General features: G+C 43.0%; 1 protein-coding gene across 3 annotated transcripts; it reads right to left on the reverse strand.

Moving 5' to 3' along the window:
- Nucleotides 1-589: 589 nt before the first annotated feature.
- PLA2G12B (phospholipase A2 group XIIB) lies at nucleotides 590-19,591 on the reverse strand. 3 transcript variants are annotated; one of them, XM_024561016.4, is made up of 4 exons: nucleotides 19,247-19,591; nucleotides 9,938-10,026; nucleotides 4,656-4,821; nucleotides 590-2,265 (listed from the first exon to the last, which is right to left on the reverse strand). In XM_024561016.4, the coding sequence occupies exons 1-4, from the start codon at nucleotides 19,455-19,457 to the stop codon at nucleotides 2,147-2,149; spliced, it is 585 nt and encodes a 194-aa protein (XP_024416784.2). In that variant the 5' UTR covers nucleotides 19,458-19,591; the 3' UTR covers nucleotides 590-2,146. The 3 variants fall into 3 exon arrangements, with proteins under 3 accessions (XP_024416784.2, XP_024416783.2, XP_045052133.1); XM_024561015.4 differs by having other exon boundaries at nucleotides 590-2,268; XM_045196198.3 differs by lacking the exon at nucleotides 9,938-10,026 and having other exon boundaries at nucleotides 2,130-2,268; nucleotides 19,247-19,414.
- Between the last annotated feature and the right edge of the window lie 2,838 nt (nucleotides 19,592-22,429).

Raw genomic sequence — 22,429 nt, forward strand, 5'->3', positions numbered from 1 at the left:
TCCTGGACTCACTCACTCTGATCCTGGCCCACTGGGTCAGGAGAGGGCGGCTCGCTGCCCACCCACCGGACCCCGTTAGGGCTTCATCCTCCTAAGGCTGAAAGCTCTGCTGTTCACCCAGAAAGCAGTTCTCCCCATGCCCTCTATTTCTTTTCTACAATAAAACACCTTGTATAGGATGCAGTAGTACCACTAACATCAGAAGTTGGGTATAATATTTCAAATTAAGAACTTAAAGAGTAAACAGTTGCTTGAAACTATGACTTAAATACCCACTGACTTCTCAAATATGTAAATAATATACCCCGAAATATCAATTCAAATACAGAATAGTTATAGGGGATTTGGAAATTCATCAATATAAGTGTGTACTAAAAATACTATTTGGATTCTCTCTTTCACAATATTTTCTTTTGATGTTTTTATATTGTCTTAAGTGAAATATCTTCAATGAATAAATGTTAAATTCATTAACATGCATTTAAGTGGTTCAATGACTGAACTGTAGACAAAATTAATATTTGGTATTATATGCCCAATTATTTGGCATTCTATGCCCTTAGATTGACGACAATAGAAAAAGGCATAAAATACTCTATTTTGTAGATGCTTAATAAATTTTATTGAAATAAATACCATAAACCACAGAGATAAATTTTATCTGCAGTAAATCCAATTTCTTAATATGCCCATTAATTTTGTGGGTTTACAGAAGATCAGAAAACCGTTTTTCTTCTTTTTCTTTTTGGAAACGGCTACAATCAACATCATGGTGGAACCAGTGAAATTAACAAAAGGAAAGGAAAGGAGAAAATTCTCTAGATTGGGGGTTGACCAAATTTTTCTGAAAAGGCCAAATGGTAAATATTTTAGGCTTCCTGTGACACTTGTCTGTGCCACAGTATTCAGCATTGCTGCTGTGGCCCAGGAGCAGCCACAAACACAGGTGAGCATGGCTGTGGTCTAATCAAACTTCACGTAAACAAGGGTTGGGCCTGATTTGGTCCAAGGGCTTTCAGTTGCCAATCCCCGCCCTCGTGGCCCTCAGTCCTCACAGCGCATCAGAGTTGCTTTTACAAAATACCAACACAGGCATCCCTCAGAGATCTAGCCAGTATGGTTCCAGACCACGACAGTAAAGAGAGTATCGCAATAAAGTACGTCATAATCTTTTTTCTGGTGGGAGGTCTTGCCTTCAATTTGTAAAAATGTAACATCCGTGAAGTGCAATAAAGCCAAACTCAACAAAACGAGGCATGCTGTCCGTGGACACCAGCCCCAGAGAGTCTTTGGTTTCTGGTTCCCCTCAGCTGATTCTAATCTGCTGTCAGGGCTGAGAACCACTATTTGGGGAACGGCTACTTGTCTCTCACTCCCCTCAGATTTGGGGGATTTTCCAAGTTATCTTCGGTAGCAGTTTGTACAAAGCGCTTCTCAGATCTTCACACGATACAAAGACCACCTAGTACTTGGGGATGTCAACAGGAACCGCTCGCTGAAGGAAAAGAAATGGAACCTCAGAGACCAAACTCCGTCTGGCCCCCACCTCCATTGGCTTTAATCAGGCAAGCCTGTGACCACCGGTTCTTACTTCTTCAGCACCGGTGGGAGTGACTGTTACCGCTGATGGAACTTACCAGGTGGGGTTCTGTTTTCTTCTAAGCAAAACAGAAGCAAATTGGTGATAATGGAATTCATTCATCTCTTTTCAAATTTTCTTAAAAATACACTTTATTATATGTGAGATGCTTACTGGCAACTGAAACATGGACTAGAGGAAACTCATTGCTTCCCAAATGGTTGGACTCTCCAAAATTTCACTTATGAATGTGATTGTTAAGTTCAGGAATCCCAGTATTTAGTCTTTACTTGAGTCTTTAAACTAAGAGCTGAATTTTCAGGCGAATGTCTGAGTTGGGGAGACCAGTGTTACAGGGACGAGTGGCCTTCAGATCACTCTGTGTCTTTTTTCCAATTCTCCCCAAAGGATGGGACTCAAGTCTCAGTTGTCGAGTGTTTCCTTCCCCCTGCTTTGTGGGGTCCAAGCTTTTGGAAGAAGGGATGAGACACGTCTGCCCCGTTTACCTTCTCCAAGACTGACAGCTGTGGTGCCACGCAAAACCAACAAGGAATCACCTCTTCCTTATTATAACTCTTCTTTCTCCTCTTCTGCACAGATGCAGGCTGCCCGCTGGCTATTCATAAAGGGTCGGCAGCCCAAGGCCCATACAGTGTTAAACACGGTGTCAGCCAGAGAATCGCATGCTACTTGAAAAATACGTAGAGAAGTATAAAAGTTAATACATAGAACTACCCCCAAGTAGTATGAGTTATTTTTAAAAGGCAGTATCTTTGCAAGGTTGACATCATACCAGAGGAAAGTAGAAGCAATGATCCAATACAGAATTAAAGGAAAAGAAGGTTTTTCAGAGAAGCTCCCATCTAATCTAGTAGAGCAGCATACCCTTCGGGGTGCCCTTCTTTTTTGGGCCTCCAGGTCGAAACCATGGCTAGCCATCGGAATCTTCCACACCGCTATGCTCACTCCCTGGAGAATTGATCATTTTCGCAGAACACTTGGTCAGATAACACTACTGTTTCCTGTAGCTTTCCCTGTTCGAGTGTGGGATGAATAGCCATTTACTCATTGAAAAACTGGTGTGCCTGTTGGATACATTGGTCAGCCACTCTGTTAGGCATCAGGGATACAGAGACCAAAGGGATCCCGACTCAAGGGTCTCACAGTTTGGAAAAAGAGGATGACAGGATAGGCAGGTGAAGAGGTGGTTACACTGCACCGTAACGGAAGTTATCCCAAGGTGGTATGGGAGCCCACAGTATGGGTCTCTGTCCCTTTGGGGGTAAGGATTGCTACAGAAGGCATCTGAGAACACCTTCTATTAGAATTTTGATAGGGATGACATTCAATCCGTGGATTAATTTGGGTAGTAGGACACCAATATCAATTCTTCCAATCCATGAGCATAGACTCCCTTTCTATTTATTTGTGTCTTCTTCAATTTCCTTCATCAGTGTCTTATAGTTTTCAGTGTACAGGTCTTTCACCTCCTTGGTTAAATCTATTCCTACGTATTTTGTTCTTTTTGATGCAGTGGTAAATGAGATTTTTTAAAAATTCTCTTTCTGATAGTTTGTTATTAGTGTATGGAAATGCAACAGATTTTTGTATGTTGATTTTATATCCTACAACTTTACTGAATTTTATTCGTTTTAACCATTTTTGGGTGGAGTCTAGGTTTTTCTACATATAACGTCATGTCACCTGCAAATAGTGACTGTTTTATGTCTTCCATTTCAATTTGGATTACTCTTAATTCTTTTTCTTACATAATTGCTCTGGTGAGGACTTCCAATACTCTGTTGCATAGAAGCAGTGAGACTGGGCACCCTTGTCTTGTTTCTGATTTTAGAGAAAAAGCTTTCAGCTTTTCACCACTGATAAAGCTGTTTCAATAACAATAGTAAGTGAACAATCGGAGTGTTCCAAGCAGAGGGAACTGCATACACAGAGAGATACGGGCCATCAACCCAAGTAGTTTGGAAAGGCAAAAGTCAGGAGAGAAATCAGAAATAAGCAAGTTGCTGCTACAGAGGTGGGCTAAAGATGAACATATGTATGTCATAGTAAGGAGTTTGGATTTAAACCAAAGGGAGAGGAAGATGACCAGATTTATATGGTATAAAAATATATCTGGTCCCTATGGGGAGCATAAATTTGTTGGGACCCAGAGATTGAGTTAATTCGCAGTACGTTATCAGAGATATTTAGGAGAAACGACCAATAGGACGTTGCTTGAAGAAAGTAGCTTGACCTGAGCCTAGATTAGCAGCGAGTACTTCCTTACCCTTTGCTGGTGCAGAGAAAGTGAACCCCCTTTCCAGAGCCTAATCAATCATCTATGTTTTCAAGCCCTCACAGGTTACTTGAGGACTACACTCTGGACATAGATCTTTAAACAAGATCTCAATTTTTCCTACTGACCTTCTCGGTGGTACGGGGTCAGCTCTCTATAAGCCGGACTTTCAAACATTATCTAAAATATATATAGTGCTAATACCTGGGTGTAATGTTCTGGCTTCAGAAACTAAGGCATTAAAATTTTTCCTAAAGTGAATCAGGAAAAAGAAATTATAGAATCAGTGTTAGAAATCGGATAGCTAAGCAGCTGTTTGAAAGTAATTATCCTCAAGTACATGTATAGACCTTTACACACAAAAAAGATAGGTTTTCAAAAAAATTTTTCCCTAAGAACAAAAGAAGAAAATAACCAAGTGGTCCCCTGCAGAATAATTCCTTTTATGGAAAATTACTTAACAGTGGAATGGATAATTAAAGCCAACTGGGCAACTCTTTCTCCACTCTAAAGGATAAGTTTTTATATCTCTGGGAAGGCTCTGGTGTGGCCCTGTCCATCAGGAGCAGCGCCAGCAGCTCCTGGGCAAGACAACAAGAGCTTTAGCGGACGAGTGCCCAGCATCCCCCCTCGGCCTTTCTTGCATGGTTCAGTGTTCATAAAGGTCAATGAGCTTTCATGGCCTCTTTGAAGAAAGGGTCTCTGGCTACATTTCTGTGTGAAAACAGGAACAACACTCCCTGCTCATAGGTAGATACTTATTTTCCTTAAGATACTTACGCTCCACATTGGAGACAAAGCCCAGACTTCGCTTCAGGTCAGAGCAGATGGAGTGGAGGCACCATCGGAATTTCGCATCACAGCGATACTTGTTGGCACCGCAGGTGTCGTAACAGACATCCAGCTGGTTGCAGCACTTGGTCATTGCTGGAATGCCCAAGTCCATCTGGGGAAAAGGGAAGGAAGAAAATGCCACGCTTAGACCAAGGACCTTAGGCAACCTTGCCCCTATGCTGAACGAGCCAGTTCTCAAATTCCTGCTACGTATTCAGATCAATTGAGAAACACCGGCGGCTTGAGAGAGCATGTCAGACTGATAGTCATAGGATGGTAAGTTTCAATCACAATTTAGTTATTAGTTTAACAACCCAGGGTGATCTGCTTTCTCTTCTTCTGGATTGTAGTAATTTTTAAATTCACAGGCCACTACAGTGATGAAACTAGAAATCGGAACATTAGTCCAGAGAACAGAGCTTCAAGACTTCCAAATTCAGCTAAAACTTATGTGAGATTTTGTTTGAGCAAAGGATCCCAGAGTTATTTTTCAGAATTATGAAAAATAAAGCCTTAGTCCCTCACGCAGTCACCAGCGTTGACCAGAGACTCACCGCACACCGCAGGGTTTAATGGTGTGCGCGCGTCTGTACGTGTGGGGGGCAGAGGCAGAGCGAGGACTCTGGTCGTTTCTAATACACACCCGGACACACACGTGTGCGCATTTGTTAACCAACGTAAATGTTGTGGCATAAGCTGAGCAAGCTCACAGAATGCCATATGCAAAGTGATCGAACAGGGATTTTTTAGAGGATTTTGAAAGAAGAGGAAGAGAGGATTACCAGAAATTAGGGTAGACTTAGAAAATAGCAGGTAGCCTGGGGAACCAAGATGGCGGCGTAGGTAGACACACTGCGCCTCCTCGCACAACCAGAACTGACAGAGAATCGAACAGCAAGGGGGACCAACACCAAGAAAATAGAAAATAACCATTCATCCAGACTGGTAGGAGGGGCGGAGACGGGCACCGGGGCGGAGAGGACTCGTGTGGCTGTGGCGGGACTGAGACTGGCGGAGTGTGGGACAAATGGCGCAGGCAGTCCGAGCACTAGCAGACCCTGCAGCCCCACATTTGCGCAGATAAACCCAGAGGGCCGGACTCAGAGTGGCAGAGAGTGGGGCAGGCAGAGTGGCGGGTAGCACCCCGCAGCACCACATTCGCCCACAGATAAACCCGACAAACGACAGGGAGCGAAGCAAACCGCGTAACCCAGGGCTCAAGCTCAGGGAAATAAAGCCTCAAACCTCTGATTGAAAACGCCCGTGGGGGTTGGGGCGGCAGCAGGAGAGACTCCCAGCCTCACAGGAGAGGTTGTTGGAGAGACCCACAGGGGCCTAGAGTGTGCACAGGCCCACTTACTCGGGAAACAGCACCAGAGTGGCCCAGTTTGATTGTGGGTATCGGAGTGGAAGATTGAAATCCGGAGGAGAGTGAGGCGGGCGCCATTGCTCCCACTCGGCCCCTCCCCCACATACAGCGTCACAGCGCTGCGACCAGCATTACCCCGCCCTGGTGAACACCTAAGGCTCCACCCCTTAAAGTAACAGACACGCCAAGAGAAACAAACAAAAAAAATGGCCCAAATGACAGAACACTTCAAAGCTCCAGAAAAAATACAACTAAGCGACGAAGAGATAGCCAACCTATCGGATGCACAGTTCAAAGCACTGGTTATCAATATGCTCACAGACTTGGTTGAATCTATTCGAAAAACAGATGAAAAAATGAAGCCTATGCTAAGAGAAACAAAGGAAAATGTACAGGGAACCAATAGTGATGAGAAGGAAACTGGGACTCAAATCAATGGTGTGGACCAGAAGGAAGAAACAAACATCCAACCAGAAAAGAATGAAGAAACAAGAACTTGGAAAAATGAGGAGAGGCTTAGGAACCTCCCGGACACCTTGAAACGTTCCAACATCCGAATTATAGGGGTGCCAGAAGGAGAAGAGGAAGAACAAAAAATTGAAAACTTATTTGAACAAATAATGAAGGAGAACTTCCCTAATCTGGCAAAGGAAATAGACTTCCGGGAAGTCCAGGAAGCTCAGAGAGTCCCAAAGAAGCTGGACCCAAGGAGGAACATGCCAAGGCACATCATAATTACATTACCCAAGATTAAACGCAAGGACCTACATCCAAGATTACTGTATCCAGCAAAGCTATCACTTAGAATGGAAGGGAAGATAAAGTGCTTCTCAGATAAGGTCAAGTTAAAGAAGTTCATCATCACCAAGCCCTTATTATATGAATTGTTAAAGGGAGTTACCTAAGAAAAAGATCAAAAATAGGAACAGTAAAAATGACAGCAAACTCACAGTTATTAACGGCCACACATAAAACAAAAACGAGAGCAAACTAGGCAAACAACTAGAACATGAGGGTTGTCATTAAGGGAGTGGGAGGGGGAGAGAGGGGGAAAGGTACAGAGAATAAGAAGCATAGATGATAGGTGGAAAATAGACAGGGGGAGGGTAAAATAGTGTAGGAAATGTAGAAGCCAAAGAACTTATAAGTATGACCTATGGACATGAACTATAGGGGGGGAATGTGGGAGGGAGGGGAGTGGGCAGGATGGAGTGGAGTGGGGGGGGGGAATGGGACAACTGTAATAGCATAATCAATAAATATATTAAAAAAAAAAAAACAAAACAGGAAAGACATTCAATCTTAGCCTGACAACGGCAACTCCTGGTGAGTAGCCATATGGCCCACTGCCCCGAGCACTTCTGCAAATGTGCACCCGGCGCAGGCACAGCGCTCGCAGCAGCACTGAAAACACTCAAATGTCCGCGCAGTCGAGAGTGGGTGGGAACACTGTGCAATATTCACGCATTGGAGTGCCGCACGCAGCCAGAAGGCACTACGCTGACCTGCAATGATATGGATAAATCTCAGCAATATGTTGTGAAATGAAAAGAAATCCCCAAAATGACATACAGCAAGACGCCCTATTTGTAAACTTAAAAACAACTAAAATTAAAATATATACTTTAAAGAAAAAAAAAAAGAAAAAAAAGAAAATAGCAGGTAAAGAAAGGAAATAATGAGCAAATCATATGTGAGCAAGTCAATTAGTTTGTTTAGCCTTCAAAGGTCTTAGCAGAGAAACGCATACATATTAAAAGTTTTCACTGGGGAAAAGGCTAAGTAGATGGATGACCTTGACTTCCAAAGTAACTAGTTAAACTTGATAAACAGTTGAGTGAGGAAGAGGCAGGATACAAAGGGCGAACCAAGAAGAGTAATTGTCACATGGGGTACACAACAGATGGAAACAGGGTGGGTCTAGATGTAGACAGAGCCAAGGTGTAGATCTTGGAATCTTTTGCAGTTTTTCTGAGAATATAAACTTGGACTTGGATAGAATCTGTGAAAATCTTGTTTCAGGGCATGGGTGGGGATTGATTCATCAGCTATTATGAGTCCTTTCCTCTTGGGTCTCCTAAGTGTTCTCTTATTCAAACTTTTATTCCAAGGCCACCTGAGCACAATATGGAGTTCGACAGTTTAAAATTGAGAGATAATCTAACTCGTTATTATACTAGGCAGAGACCTGGGGTCTGCATTTCTGGGTAAACTACTTTGTTCATACCTTACCCCTAATACTAAAAATACATCACACAGAGGTAGCTGAGAATTACATGAGTACAGTGGCTATCATTCAATCCAACTAAACGGGAAATTCTTGAACTAGTTCAAGGTCTTATCAGCAAACCAAAGGACATTACTTCCAAAACATAGTGCATGCCACTTCCACAGCTGCGAAGCTGGTATCAAGTCAAACACATTGACCCCAAATAGGTGGTTTTTCTACTATAGATATATAGTGGAAGTGATTGTCTTTCTCCTGTGGCCACACGCGTACCGGTCACTGCGGACGAGGCTGGGCGCGCAGCTGCGCAGGTTGTTCGGTGCACTGGAGGATCACCTCTCAGGGGCGCTTGCCCACAAGACATCAGGGGTTCATATGTTTACTAAGAAAAACGTCTAGCCAATAGCAATCAAGTTTCCTTTTCTAACAATATCAGCATATTGAGATAAATTTCCGACAAATCGAAAAAAGCTGTCTTGAGGAGAGGGGACCATTTTCCAATCTGCATAAAAATGCCGCAGAAGGGCAGGATTTGGTTAGAACAAGCACCATGCTGCTTAGACAATTATTACAAAGTAAAATCTTTTGAATCATCAGAAAAGTGAAGCTGAGCCTAGCAAAGGTACAATTTAAAAATCACAGTTTAGATACGAAATTCCTCTACCTACATTTTACTAAAACCTCCTTTCTAAAGAAGTCTTAGAAGAAATTAATTTATAACTCATTTTCAGGGGAGGCCGACAGTCTGAGAAATGGTCTGCAGTGTGTGATAAATGTTTAGCCGGTGGCTGGATGTGTGTGTGGAGGGTTATTTAGGGAGGATGTTTGCAGATTTCTATGGTGTTAATAGTCCAAAAATAGCCGATTGGACACTCGCGACTCGAAAAGTCTGGACGATGCTCCCCAATCCACTCTCCCTGGTCAGGACCAGCTGGCTCCAGCACAGTACGGGAAAAGCTCTCAGACCTGTTTCATATTTAGTTCTGTTTGAGCCCCTAAAGCTTGGCAGGTGTTTGTAATGATGATTTCTCAGTTCACTCTATAAGGGCTGATCTGAGAGGCAGCTGCCTCTGAGTAAAAGAAATTAGATACTTCTTTTAAAAATTATCTCCCTTCTTCTGTATCCAATTTAAAATCTTAATCACATTGCTCAACTATATTCTATAAGTGATCACTTCCATCAGTGATAACTCTTGAGTTTGTCTTAATTAAAACCAATCCCTTTGCAACAGCATGGATGGAACTGGAGAGCATTATGCCAAGTGAAATAAGCCAGGCGGTGAGGGACAAATACCATATGATCTCACCTATAAGTGGAACCTAATCAACAAAGCAAACAAGCAAACAAACTATAACCAGACACATTGAAATTAAGAACAAACTGACAGTGACCAGAAGGAAGGGGAGAGGGGGTAATGGGAGAAAGGAGGGGAAGGGTTGTCAAGGAACATGTATAAAGGACCCACGGACAAGGACATCGGGGTGGGGAGGATTGAATGTGGGAGGTGGGGCTGGGTAGGGTGGGGGAGAGTAATGGGGAAAAGTTGGGACAACTGTAATTGCATGACAATAAAAAAAAGTAAATTTAAAAAAAGAAAAATCAATTAAGAAAATGATGATGGTGGTACATACACTTTCTGGTACCTTTATACCCAGGAAGTAGGAGCTGCAGCCGTTGGGCTCCTGAGGCTTGTAGTTAGGTCTGGGCATTGGTGCCTTTCCTAGCAGAGGAATAAAGCAAAGAAGCAGGAAGAAACCTTTAGAAATGAAGCATTTGGAAGCATTCCTGAAATAAAAATTATCTAAAAGCGTATTCAATTTTTCCTTTCAAAGTTATTGTTCCTCGGCAGATACTTCCAAATTACGTGGTGATGATGATCTCATAAAAGACAAGTTGGGCATTTTTCTCCTACTCTCGAAGAATTTTATGAGTGTTTATTTAGTAAGAACTCTAACGTTTCTTAAGTGCATGACCTTGAAGATAAGGTGCATGGCAAAACTGAGCTGAAACTTATGGTTTCTTACTCCTCTCTCCGCTGCACGGCCTCACTCCTTGCCCAGAAAAAGGAACGCACAACCCGATGATACACTTCCGGAATCAGAATTATAACTACCGCAAATATTTCTCCAAAATAACTTGAATGGAATTTTGCAAAATTCCATAGATGCAGACACTGTTACTGACCAAAGAACAAAGAAAACATCCCTATTTTTGGCATTTCTAATACAGAACTAAGCAGAAACTCTCTGAAAAGCTTTTAATTTCTTGGTTTCTCCGACATGGCACTTCAGTTATTTATTTATTTTTTTACTGTTGTCCAAGTACAGCTGTCTGTTTTTTCGCATTTCAGTTATTTAATGATCTTGCGAATGTGTACAAGGAGCCTTTGTCAGTTGTGTCAATGGCAGTCATCCTGAAGATCGACTTGACCTAAGATGACCTCAGAACACTCATCACCAGTGTTTTTACCTATTACCTGGCTGAGAAGAATGGGACTCAAAGGCTGTGTGACTTGCCGAAGTCACACGGTACGTAGGGGAAGTAAGAGGTAAATCCAATGCCTTGTTTGCCTCCAAAGCCCACGTTCTCCTTTTAGGAGAGGCAAGACGTAGCGTAAGACTGAAGAAATAAGCTAAGAATTAATCCTTGAATTGAGGTGAATGGCATTTCTATTTTTTTCTTTAGTCTTCTATCAGATGTTTTATTTTAATTATTGTATTCTGAAATTTCAAAACTGAAGAAAAGTCAGAGAAACAGACACCCATGAACCCACTACACAGACATAATAAAGGCTAACACTGGCAAACTTCCTATAAACTTTTTAATATAATGTTACAAGTACAGTTGAAGCCCCTTTGCACCCCATTTTCTGTTTTAACTTTTACATACTAAGTCTACGCTTTAAAGCTCTCCCTCCTTATCATTCCTCAAAATTGTCTTGATTATTCCTGGACCTTCAGCCTTGCACGTGAATCTGAGAGTCACCGCGGTTTGAGATGGTCAGAATTTTGCTCGAACATACACTGAACTTATAGGTTAATATGGAGACAACTGACTTTCTTAGAATATTCCGTCTTCTCAAACATGGGCAAAGTAAAGCTTCTCATTTACTTATGTCCTTCAACAGAGTGTTTTCACTTCCTTGATGGTATTCTTTGAAAAACAAAAGTTTTTATTTAGGATGAAGTGTAACTTATCTATTTTCTTTTTTCAATGAGGCGACATTCACGTAACATAAAATTAACCATCTTAAAGTGGCATTCAGCACGCTCCTCAGGTTGTGCAGCCGTCACCTCTGCCGAGTTCCAAAACGTTCCCGTCCTCCTCCGCAGGACATCCCATGCCCTTCAAGCAGTTTGTCCCCATTCTCCCCCTTCCCCATCCCTGGTAACCACTCATCTGCTTGCTGTTTCTAGAGATTTACCTATTCTGGATATTTAAATAAGTGGAATCATACAATATGTAACATTCTCTGACTGCCTTCTTTCACTAAGTGTGTTCGCATTTTATCTGTGTTGTAACATGTTTCTGTACTCCGTTTCTTTTTATGGCTGAATCCATCCTCTGGAAATACCGCAGTTTGCTTATTCATCCATCCATTGATGGGCAATTTCATTGTCTCCATCCTCCGACTTCCGGAAAAGTGCTTCCATGAACAGTGTGCACATGTATTTGTTTAGATATCTGTTTTCAATTCCTGTGAGTGTAAATACTGAAGGGTTGGAGTTACTGGGTCACATAGTAATCTTACGTTTACTTTTTTGAGGACTATCAGCCTGTTTTCTTCAGTAGCCGCATCCTTTCCATTCCGACCTGCGCCGCACAGCGTTCCAGTTTCTCCACACCCTCACAGGGTACGATGTGTCTAGATGTGAATTCCATATCCTCATCCTGCTTGGGACAATCTGAAGATTAGGGGTTCTTTGAGCTCTGGAGAATTCACAGCCATTGTCTGAATATTTTATTTTCCTCATTCCTCTAGTTTCTCCTTCTGGGCCTTGTATCACTGAATGGTGAGTCTTTTTAATACTCTGCTTCTTACACTCTCTTTCATATTTTCCATTTCTTCTCTCTCTGTACTGAATTTTTACCAGCTTCATCAAATCTGTTCCATATTTTCCCAATTCTCTCTACAGTGACTAATCTGCTATTAAGTCATCCACTGAATTTTTTCTTTCAATAACTGTAATTTTCATTTCTTAGAATGCTATTTAATTCTTTTGAATGTGTGTGTTCATTTTCATTGAGTTATTTTTATCATGTTTTCTGTTCCTTTAATAACTTTGAATATTCTTGGTATATTGTTTATATGCATTACTGTATTACTTCTATGCAGGGCCGGGCAGAAGCAACGCCTGCTTGAGTGTGGTTGGTAGGGTATGTGAATGGGCAGCAGTTTGAACACTTCACCTAAAATGTCATATGGCGTGCTTCCATGTGATGTTGTTATGTTACAGAATTACATGCTTATGATTTTGTCATAAAAAAGGGGTGTTATTTGTCCTGGACTCTGTATATTATTTTTATTCTCTCCAGTTTTGCTAAGTCTTTCATTTTTTAATGTTTACTGACTCTCGTTATGGTGTATTATTTTTCACATGTTGTGTAAATTTTTAGTGGGAGCTCATCTGCAGAACGGCTTGTTTTTCTAAAGGACTCCTGTGTTCTGGGTCGTGTACTGTAGAGCGGCTCCTCAATTGCCTTTGCTGTGGCGCCTGGAGTCTCAAGATCCTTCGTGTTCGTCTCCCAGATTCCTCACCTGTGCTTCGAATATGCTGGGAGTGGTGGAGTTTTAGTGAGTGTTCTTTATTTGGCCTTCAAGCCCTAGTCCTAGGTGAATAGCAAGCATCCTTGCTATTTCCTTGGAATGTTGGATAGAGGTTTTCTAATCTTTTTTAAACAGACGGGGCAGCCCCTCAGGCTCTAAGCTTTATGCAAACTGTGCGGTTCTAACTTCCCAATTCTTGGGAAGGGTAGAAAGTTATTTTTCCTCTCTTGGAGCATTAAAATTCATTCCCCAGCCCCTGGAGTCTACCTGTGTGCGGACTGAAAACCCACGGGCCACAGAAGCGCGGCCGCTCCCCTCTCCACTGTCCCTCCATGTTTTCCCTTTGTTTCTGGAATTTAAAAGTTTCTCTTTATTTCATTCTAGTCCCAGTATTTTTTTAAATGTTTTATTTTAACTCAGTGTTTCTTTTTTGTCATGGAGAGGTAATGTACCTATTGATAGAGTCTGCCAGCCCACCGGTAATGCCTGCATTACTCTTCAAAGGTCTTGAGAAGTACAACTTACCCCTGGCAACTCTACTAACCCCCTGTGTGTGTGTGTGTGTGTGTGTGTGTGTGTGTGTGTGTGAGAGAGAGAGAGAGAGAGAGACAGAGAGAGAGACAGAGAGAGAGACAGAGAGAGAGAGGGAGAAGCACTGACGGGGAAGCGGGTAAAGTGTATTAACTGATATCGGTAATCAAATGACACGAAAGTAATTACACTGTGCCATACAGTCCAATGTGTATTTAATCTTGGAGGTGAGATTATGGTGATTTTATTTGTTTCCTTTGGATTGCTCTTTTACAAACGTTCTATATGTACTTTAAAGAAATAAGAACAAATGTAATGAAGAAACAATTGTCTGAATTTGATGGTAAAGTTATCTGTTAACAGTTTTCCTGCCTTTTACAGCACACTCGGTGCAGCTTCCTCTGCCCTCTTAGCACTTGAGAACTTACAGAATGTAAATGTCTGATCTCCCGATTGAAAGACAACGAAACGCCAACTACAGACACTTCCCAACTGGCGTGCTATTCAGGAGGGTATTTTTTTTAATTGTGTTTAATATTTATGATAGTTGCAGAACATCTGTTTCGGAATGAAGCTTGAAGTACAAGTTCAAAGGAAAAAGTTGATGGTTTGAGTCTTGACGGAAATAATATACTATATCCTCACATTATAGTTTGAGTAGTTTTGAGTTGTGTTGAGTTTATAGTTTGCTGCTTTGAGTCCAGGCATTAATAATGTCCGAGTTGGTGTTACTTTCCGGTTTGGGCTGTTTGTAGGAGTGGGGGGCTGCGGACCTGAGCCTGTGGCTCACCGTGTGGCCCAGAGGCCCAAGTCCAGCCCATCGCCGTTTTTGTACAGTCTACCAGCTAAAAGTGGCTTTTATATTTTTTTAATGGTTGTGGGGGAAATGCCAAAACAAGGATAATATTTTGTGACATGTGAAATTATATGAAAGTCAAATTTTAGTGTCCATAAAAAGTTTCGTTGGAACATAGCAGTACTCATTTATTATGTCTTAGCTGACTGCTTTCCCAGAAAAAAATAGCAGAATGTTCTTATAATTGTGATGTGAGGATGGTTTTCTAAGCAAGACAAAAATTTCAGAAAATATAAAGACTGACAGACTTGATCTATGAAAATTAAAAACTTCTGAACAAAGAAAACCACCATAAAACCCTTGAAACACTCAAAACTGAGAGGGATTTTGGAGGAGAGTCAGCCAGGAGACTCTGGTTCTCCCTGCGGCTGTGCACACTGCCTGCTGGAGCCAACCTCTTCTCGTGTCCCCACTGAAAAGTGCAGTAACATCTCTTGGGGCTTTCTGATCCATGTCAAGGGTTAGGTCTTCCCAGGAGGGGGCGTCCCTTCTCTGCGCGGAGCTGGTTCCTGCAGAGGCAGCCCAGTGCTGGGCTTTTACTCCGGTCTCAAGGAGGCAGAGCTCTGTACCTGAAATGTATATCCTGCTTACTTCCAGAAACACTCAAGCACATCAAGGGAACAAAGCAGAACTCTGACAATTTTTTTAAAGCGATGAATTCTATTTCAGCTGCTAAAACAGGTTAAGTTCCTGCATGAGATAAAGTGACCAACTTGACCTAGTTTGCCTGGGACTGTCCCTGTTTTAGTCCTGAAAGCCCCACACCCCAGGAACCTCAGACCCCTCCCTCAGTCCCCAGCAAAGTGGGACAGTTGGTCGTCCCAGCATGAGAACCACCTTCGTCTCTAAACCGGTAGCTGTTTTCTTTTTTCAGGCTATGGATCGCCTGAAGAATCTGATGAAGGCTGTGAATTGCTTCCCTGGAAAAATATACAAACTCACAGGTCCAATAAATTTTGCTCTAAGGTTTCAAACAGATTTAAAAAAAAAGTCTAATAAAAAAAAAAAAAACAAGAAGACTGATATTTGAAGATACTTTTTTTCCTTAGAACTAAGCCCAAGAAGAAATTCATCACAAGGCCCTTTTACAGAGTGTGACGGCGCGGACAGTATCTTCAATCACGACTTCTAAGACACGACCTTCTGCTCCAAAGAGCCTCCACCAGAGAGCTTCACACAGACACAGATCGTTCCGTGATTTCTTCCAGAAGCCGAGGGTGTTGTCCAGCCACTGGAATTTCTGTTTTGTGTTGTTTGTTTGTTAATGTCGGAAGAGAACTGGAAGAATCTGAATGCACAGTTAACTTGTTCACTGGACCATCTTTCTCATAACAGGCATAAAATGTGTTTGGTGCCAGTCATGGGCCATACATAGCATGGATTCTTTAATTGAATTGAGAGAGAAAGACAGAGAGACAGAGAGACATCACTTTGTTCCATTTGTTTATGCATTCACTGGCTGATTCCTGTATGTGCCCTGACCAGGGATTGAACCCGCAACATTGGTGTATGGGGACTCTGCTCTAACCCGCTGAACTACGCAGCCAGAGCCCATAGCACTAATTCTTTAGATACATTATCTTTCATTCTTACAACCACCTTTCGAAGTAGGTATTATTAACATTATTTATAAACATGAGGAAACAAAGGTCGAGAGTTAGTTAGGTAACTTGCTCGAGGTCGCCGGCAATGAGATTCTGCACCCCACCGCCCAATTCAAACCCATGATTTTTCCCTGAAGACCGACCACCCGTGCGGCTCTGGGTCCTACCACAGGCCTCCTAAATCAGAATCTCTGGGCAGGGTGGGGGCGGGGAGGGAATCTTGTTCACACCAGCGCAGACTCCCTGTAACAGCAGCACTATGTATGTCGTCTGAGTCTCCTCATACTGTTTGCAGCTGGCCCTTTGACCGATTTTGTGTGCCGACGTGAGAATGAATTGCTGTAGACAGAAGTGTGAAACGCAATGTTGACACGCTATTGTAAGACTACCAGGGTACAAACACACCTTTGCCTATCTGAACAACTTATGGGCTGAAGTTCTCCAAGAATGACCTTTTAAATACCGCTCCAAACCTTGGCTGCACTTTGTAATCACCTAGAAAATGTTAAAAATACTTATGTCTGGCTGAGTATAGCCCATGGAGATTCTGATTTAATTGGTTTGCTTGGTAGGAGCTTTTAAAGCCCCAGGTGATTGATTCTAAGCGCAGGGCCGAGGTAGTGAACCACTGTTTTAAGCGCTGGCACACCTCCTTTAGTTACTCCTTGCTTTACTGTGCTTCACAGGTGGTGGTTTTTTTTGTTTTTTGTTTTTTTGTAAACTGACCACAAAACCCTCCACCAGCAAAAGGATTACAACTTGCTTCACTGCGCAACCTGCTTTACTATGGTGGTCTGAAGGAAACCCGCAATATCCCGAGGTATGCCTGGTATTGATAAGTACCTGTGAAATAGAAGTTTTTTTCTTGTAGGCTAATTGCCGCCAAATTGTTCTTTTTGGCAAAAGATTGCAACCTTCAAAGCATTTTTTTTTTTCTCAGTGTGGTCCCTGGACCAGCAGCATCAGGGATCACTGGGGAACTCTTAGATTTGCAGGTTTTCTGGCCCTACCGCAGACCAACCACATCAGAAACCAGAGGGATGAGGGCCCAGCAGTGGATTTATAAAGCCCAGGCAAGTTGGAGAACCTCTGCTTTAAAGAGGGAAGAGAAGCACTGTGTACAGGAGGTACACCACAAAGCCAACTGGAAATGCTCAGACTCGGTTAATTATTAGGTGTCATCTGTTCGAAAGAATGCTTGATTCACAATCAAGTTGAGAAGATGTTTTGTGCCGATCAGGCACTCGTCCAGGTCCTCCTATCTTCTGGGTTCCAAGGTAACAAGATCTCACCCAGATTTCCTGTGTGCATTTCAGGCCCCTCCTTGAACAGTTCTGCTTTGCAGAGTGAGAGGAGTTATTTGCCTTCCTGCAATCTCTCTATTGACTATTCCCATCCCCCATGGAGAGCTGCCTGCCGACACTGACCCTGCCTGCCCAGGTAGAAGCTTTCAGCTAGAATTGGCTGAAATCTTTTAATGCTGTTTTGCTAGAGGAGGAAGAAGACGTGTTGATTCTTGTTTTCCTAAAAAATTCCTGCTGTCATCTCTGTGCTGAACCACAGACACCGTGTTGATATCTGCAGTGAGTTCATCGCTTTCCCGCCCCATCGGTGCAAACCAGCCGAGAACAGTCCAGTGACAAGGCCTCTGCTCGTGTCCAACCCACCTCAAATGAAGCCACAGCTAGGGGTCCAGGTGGGTCCTAGCAGAGACCAGGCTTTTTACCCTGTGGCATCTTCACAGGGAAAACGCAGCTTCCTTCTTCATCATCATAGGTGGTTAAAATTCTGTGTTGCAGAAGTTTTTTATTCCGGAGCAATGGTTAACCATTGTCTCCCAGTCAGTCTCGTCTTACAAGAAAGCAGTTTCCCTGCTCACAGGTAAAAAGGGGGTGAGGGAGACTGCTCGGGGTGAGCCTACAAGTACGTAGCTTTTCTGTGTCTCTCTCAAAGCTGACTTCTGTCTGTCGAGTGTTTGGAGAAAACATTTCGCAAGTGTTTTCCTGCTGGGCTAAACTGGCTCTCCCTTTTTATCTCTAACCCCATGATGAAACATTTGATAAGCTCAACCATAAAACCAGTGCTATATGAGATTGTGTATGCTTTTGAAAGCATTTGCCTTTGAAGTTACCCCCTGCCTCCAGGCTTCGAGGTCCAGGGCTCGGCATCCTGCCCCTATTATGTGGACTTCAGAGCAGGGAAGGAAGAACTGGACCCAGGGTCTCCTCTTTGGCAGCCAGGCATGCAACCCGGCGCCCAGGTTTCCTCTTTACCACTGGGGCAAGGTAATGCTCCTACCCGTTCACAATGCTGAATCGGGCACCAGGCCTGCAGGAGAGTCCCAGTCCCCTCAGGGCCTGGTCCCAGGTGGGCAGAGACAGCTGGCAGTAACCTTTTCCTGCCCACCAAAGGCCTGCCATGGCTGACTGAAGAGAGGCAGCAAACAGATCCCATCAGAGACTGGCAAAGCTGGAAGGACGGTGTGAACAGCACTAGGGGGGAAAATTCCATTTCTAGGCTTAGCACAGAGTGACTGAGGAAGCTACTTCAGCCCCTGGCAAAACTTCACCTGGACGTGCAGCCTCAGCTTTCACCCGTAGGAACTCTCGAACACCTCTGGGCTCTCGCTGCCTGTCCACGCCACCTTTCCCTGAAGTACCACCTCGCAACCAACTCCTTAAAATGGCCCCAGGGAGCAAGTCTTAGAAAGCTTCTTGGAACTGGTTTGCCAGATAAAATGCAGGGAGCTCAGTGAAATTTGTATTTCAGATAAACAATCAACAATTTGTCAGTGTGTGTATGTCCCAAATACAGGGTCCAGCAGAAGTAAGGCCTGCTTGGGTGTGGTTGGTAGGGTGATAATATGGGTGTAATAATTTATAGTTTTAATTTGAACATGTCACCTAAAATGTCACATGGTGTGCTTGAGTGTGATATTGTTATGTTACAGAGTTACATGCTTAAGATGTTGTAATAAAAAAGGAGACTTATTTGTGCCAGACCCTCTATTTCAAATGTATTAACACAGTATCCATTGTTTATTTGAGATTCAGATTTCACGAGATGAATCCTACCTAAGAGGTGAATGACAGCAAAAAGTTCATGACCCGCTGTGACCCCGCACTGGCGTCCACAGGTCCACCAGGAACAGCTTTTACAGGAAGAGAAACCGTGTACTCACCGTATCGGCACCTGTACTGACAGACTCCATTTTTCCCTCCCAGCAGCTCCAGAAAGGAATCAAAGTAGTTGTTGACAGATTCAAAGCTGCCTCGGACCTGCCGGAGGCCCCAGTCTGAATAGGACTCCTCGGCGTCCGGGCTGGTGTCGCTCTGTGCCAGGCCACCCCCCAGGCTGAGCCACAGAATCAAGAAGCTGGTGGCCAGCTTCATCCTGTAGCTGCGTAGGTCCTCCTCAAACCCCAGCCAGTCCCGGGAAGCCCAGGCACGAAGCCCGTAGGCCTGAGGTCGGGCAAGACCGGGAAAGGGATTATCTGGAACACTCCGTCTGTGTTCCCCAGAGGTGGACTTTAAACACACCTACGGAGGGTGGGATGAGATCAGGGCAATTAGAAAGGGCAAAGGTTAGACAGTGGGAGGGATGGCCAGCTCGAGAGAACACCACCAAGTGGATTCCACAGCCCTGGAGGAGGAGGGAGATGTTGGCAACCTCTAGGAGGCATTGGAGCCATTGGAATTCTGCCCCCGACCAGCTTGTTAATCTATTGATCAGTCACAAGTTTGGCCCTTTGGAGTCAGGCAGGTCCTTTTCCCAAGGTCCTAGCCCCACCCCTAAGGCAGTCGCCTACAAATGGTCTCGAGGGAGATTCAGGAGTAGGTACAAAGGATTCAGAAAAAACCCAGTGACAGTGGGTTAGCAATGTCACCTGCACCCACGGTCAGGATATGTATTGTCAGAGTGTGCGGAGTGGGCTTTCAGGTTTGGAACCCCGGCCTCTGCCTGGGTCCCAGCGTGGTGCTCAGACCCTGTCCTCTAAGCTGGCGGAGCTCCCTACGGGAGCCAGCCTGGAGCTGCCGCCTGCTTGCCTCTTCACTGACACCAGTGCGTTTTTACTTACACTCAGCAGCGAGGTATCTACGGACTGCCCAGGGCTGGTGCTGGAGGAACTCAGCTCTCCTAGTGCTCGTTTGCGTTGAGTTGCTTAGAAGTCAGAGGGTTTATCAGAAACACTATTTGAAATTTTAGGCTTTTAGAGTGTTGACTGAAGTCTAGTGTTTTGACATCACATTAGTTTATACTTGCTTTTACTCGTAGGAAGGAATGAATTCCATCCTGAAATCACTAGTCTACAACAATGATACACTTTTTGACCAAATGTAGCTTCTCTCTCAAAAGTCTGGAAAGCCCCATAGAATACAGTGAACTAAATTTCTTCATTTTAGGTAAGAAGTATGTTTGTCCAAAGGCTCTGAGTCAAGGAATGGTAGTGGTAAAAAATATTTCACACGATCGACTGTGCCTCCAGTATTTGAAAGCACCTATACTTTTTCAAACCACTGTGTGTGTGCGTGTGCAAACATGTTTATGAGTATATTTATAAAATACATATACTCATAAATACCTTTATTTTTCACATCAATTTTACAAAGCGAGGTAATTATTCCCATTTAAGAGGTGAAAAAAAAGCTAAATGACTCAGTCAATATAGCAAGGCCGCCCTGGCTGGTGTGGGTTAGTGGACTGAGTGCCGGCCTGTGAATCAAAAGGTCACAGGTTTGATTCCCAGTCAGGGGATAGGCCTGGGTTGCCGGTGACTGGAGGTGTGTGAGAGGGAACACGTCGATGTTTCCCTCCCTCTCTTTCCCCTTCTGTAACAATAAATAAATAAAATCTTTAAAAAAAAATGACCAGGCTTTCAGTGGTAAAGCTGGAATATTTTTTTTAAATCTTTTAAAAAAAATAAATCTTTTAAATAAAACCTTTAAAAGAAGATGACCAGGCTTTCAGTGGTGAAGCTGGAATCAGGTCCAGCAACTTAACTGTGTGTCCCAGTCAGAATGAAAATGTGGAACTCCTTTTCAAAACGCAGGAAATCATGCCATTAAAGGGACTAAAATATAAAGCTTTTCCTTTAAAAATGTTTTATCACTTATAGAATATGATGGGGTAATAGTGATACTGAGTAACAATATAAAATTATAAATTGCAAATACTTTGGTGTCAATTTTTTGTAATACATTATGTAGTAATTAATATGTGATATCTTGAGTGATCATAAGATTTTTCTGACTTGCTTTCCTGTAAATTCATTTATTTATTAGATTACTAAAATTTATACTTTCGTTAACATTTTCTTTCTTTCTTTTTGATCCTTTTTATTTATTTTTCTTTCTTTAAATATACTTTATTGATTATGCTATTACTATTGTCCCATTCCCTCCTTCTTTATTCCCCTCCACCCTGCACACCTCCTCCCACCCACATTCCCCCCCCCTTTAGTTCATGTCCATAGGTCATACATATAAGTTCTTTGGCTTCTACATTTCCTGTACTATTCTTACCCTCTCCCTGTCCATTTTCTACCTACCATTTATGCTACTTATTCTCTGTACCTTTCCCCCCTGTCTCCCCCTCCCACTCCCCCACTGATAACCCTCCATGTGATCTCCTCCATGTGATTTCTGTGATTCTGCTCCTGTTCTGGTTGTTTGCTTAGTTTTGGGTTGTTGTTTTTTTTTTTTTCAGTTCACTTGTTCATAACTGTGAGTTTGTTGTCATTTTACTGTTCATATTTTAGATCTTCTTTTTCTTAGATAAGTCCCTTTAACATTTCATATAACAGCTTGGTGATGAACTCCTTTAACTTGACCTTATCTGGAAAGTACTTTATCTGCCTTTCCATTCTAAATGAGAGCTTTGCTGCCTAGAGTAATCTTGGATATAGGTCCTTGCTTTCATGACTTAAAATACTTCTTTCCAGCCCCTTCTTGCCTGCAAGGTTTCTTTGGAGAAATCAGCCAATTGTCTTAATGGGAACTGCTTTGTAGGTAACTGTCTCCTTTTCTCTGGCTTCTTTTAGCATTCTCTCCTTATCTTTAATCTTGGCTAATGTAATTATGATGTGCCTTGGTGTGTTCCTCCTTGGGTCCAACTTCTTTGGGACTCTCTGAGCTTCCTGGACTTCAATCTACTTCCTTTGCCAGATTGGGGAAGTTCTCCTTCATTATGTTTTCAATTTCTCGCTCTTCCTCTTCTCCTTCTGGCACCCCTATGATTCGGATGTTGGAATGTTTAAAGATGTCCTAAGGTTCCTAAGCCTCTCTTCATTTTTTGAATTCTTGTTTCTTCATTTTGTTCTGGTTGGATGTTTATTTCTTCCTTCTCCAAACCATTGATCTGAGTC

This window comes from Desmodus rotundus, chromosome 4, assembly GCF_022682495.2.
Source record: "Desmodus rotundus isolate HL8 chromosome 4, HLdesRot8A.1, whole genome shotgun sequence".
In the NCBI taxonomy this organism is placed as follows: Eukaryota; Metazoa; Chordata; class Mammalia; order Chiroptera; family Phyllostomidae; genus Desmodus; species Desmodus rotundus.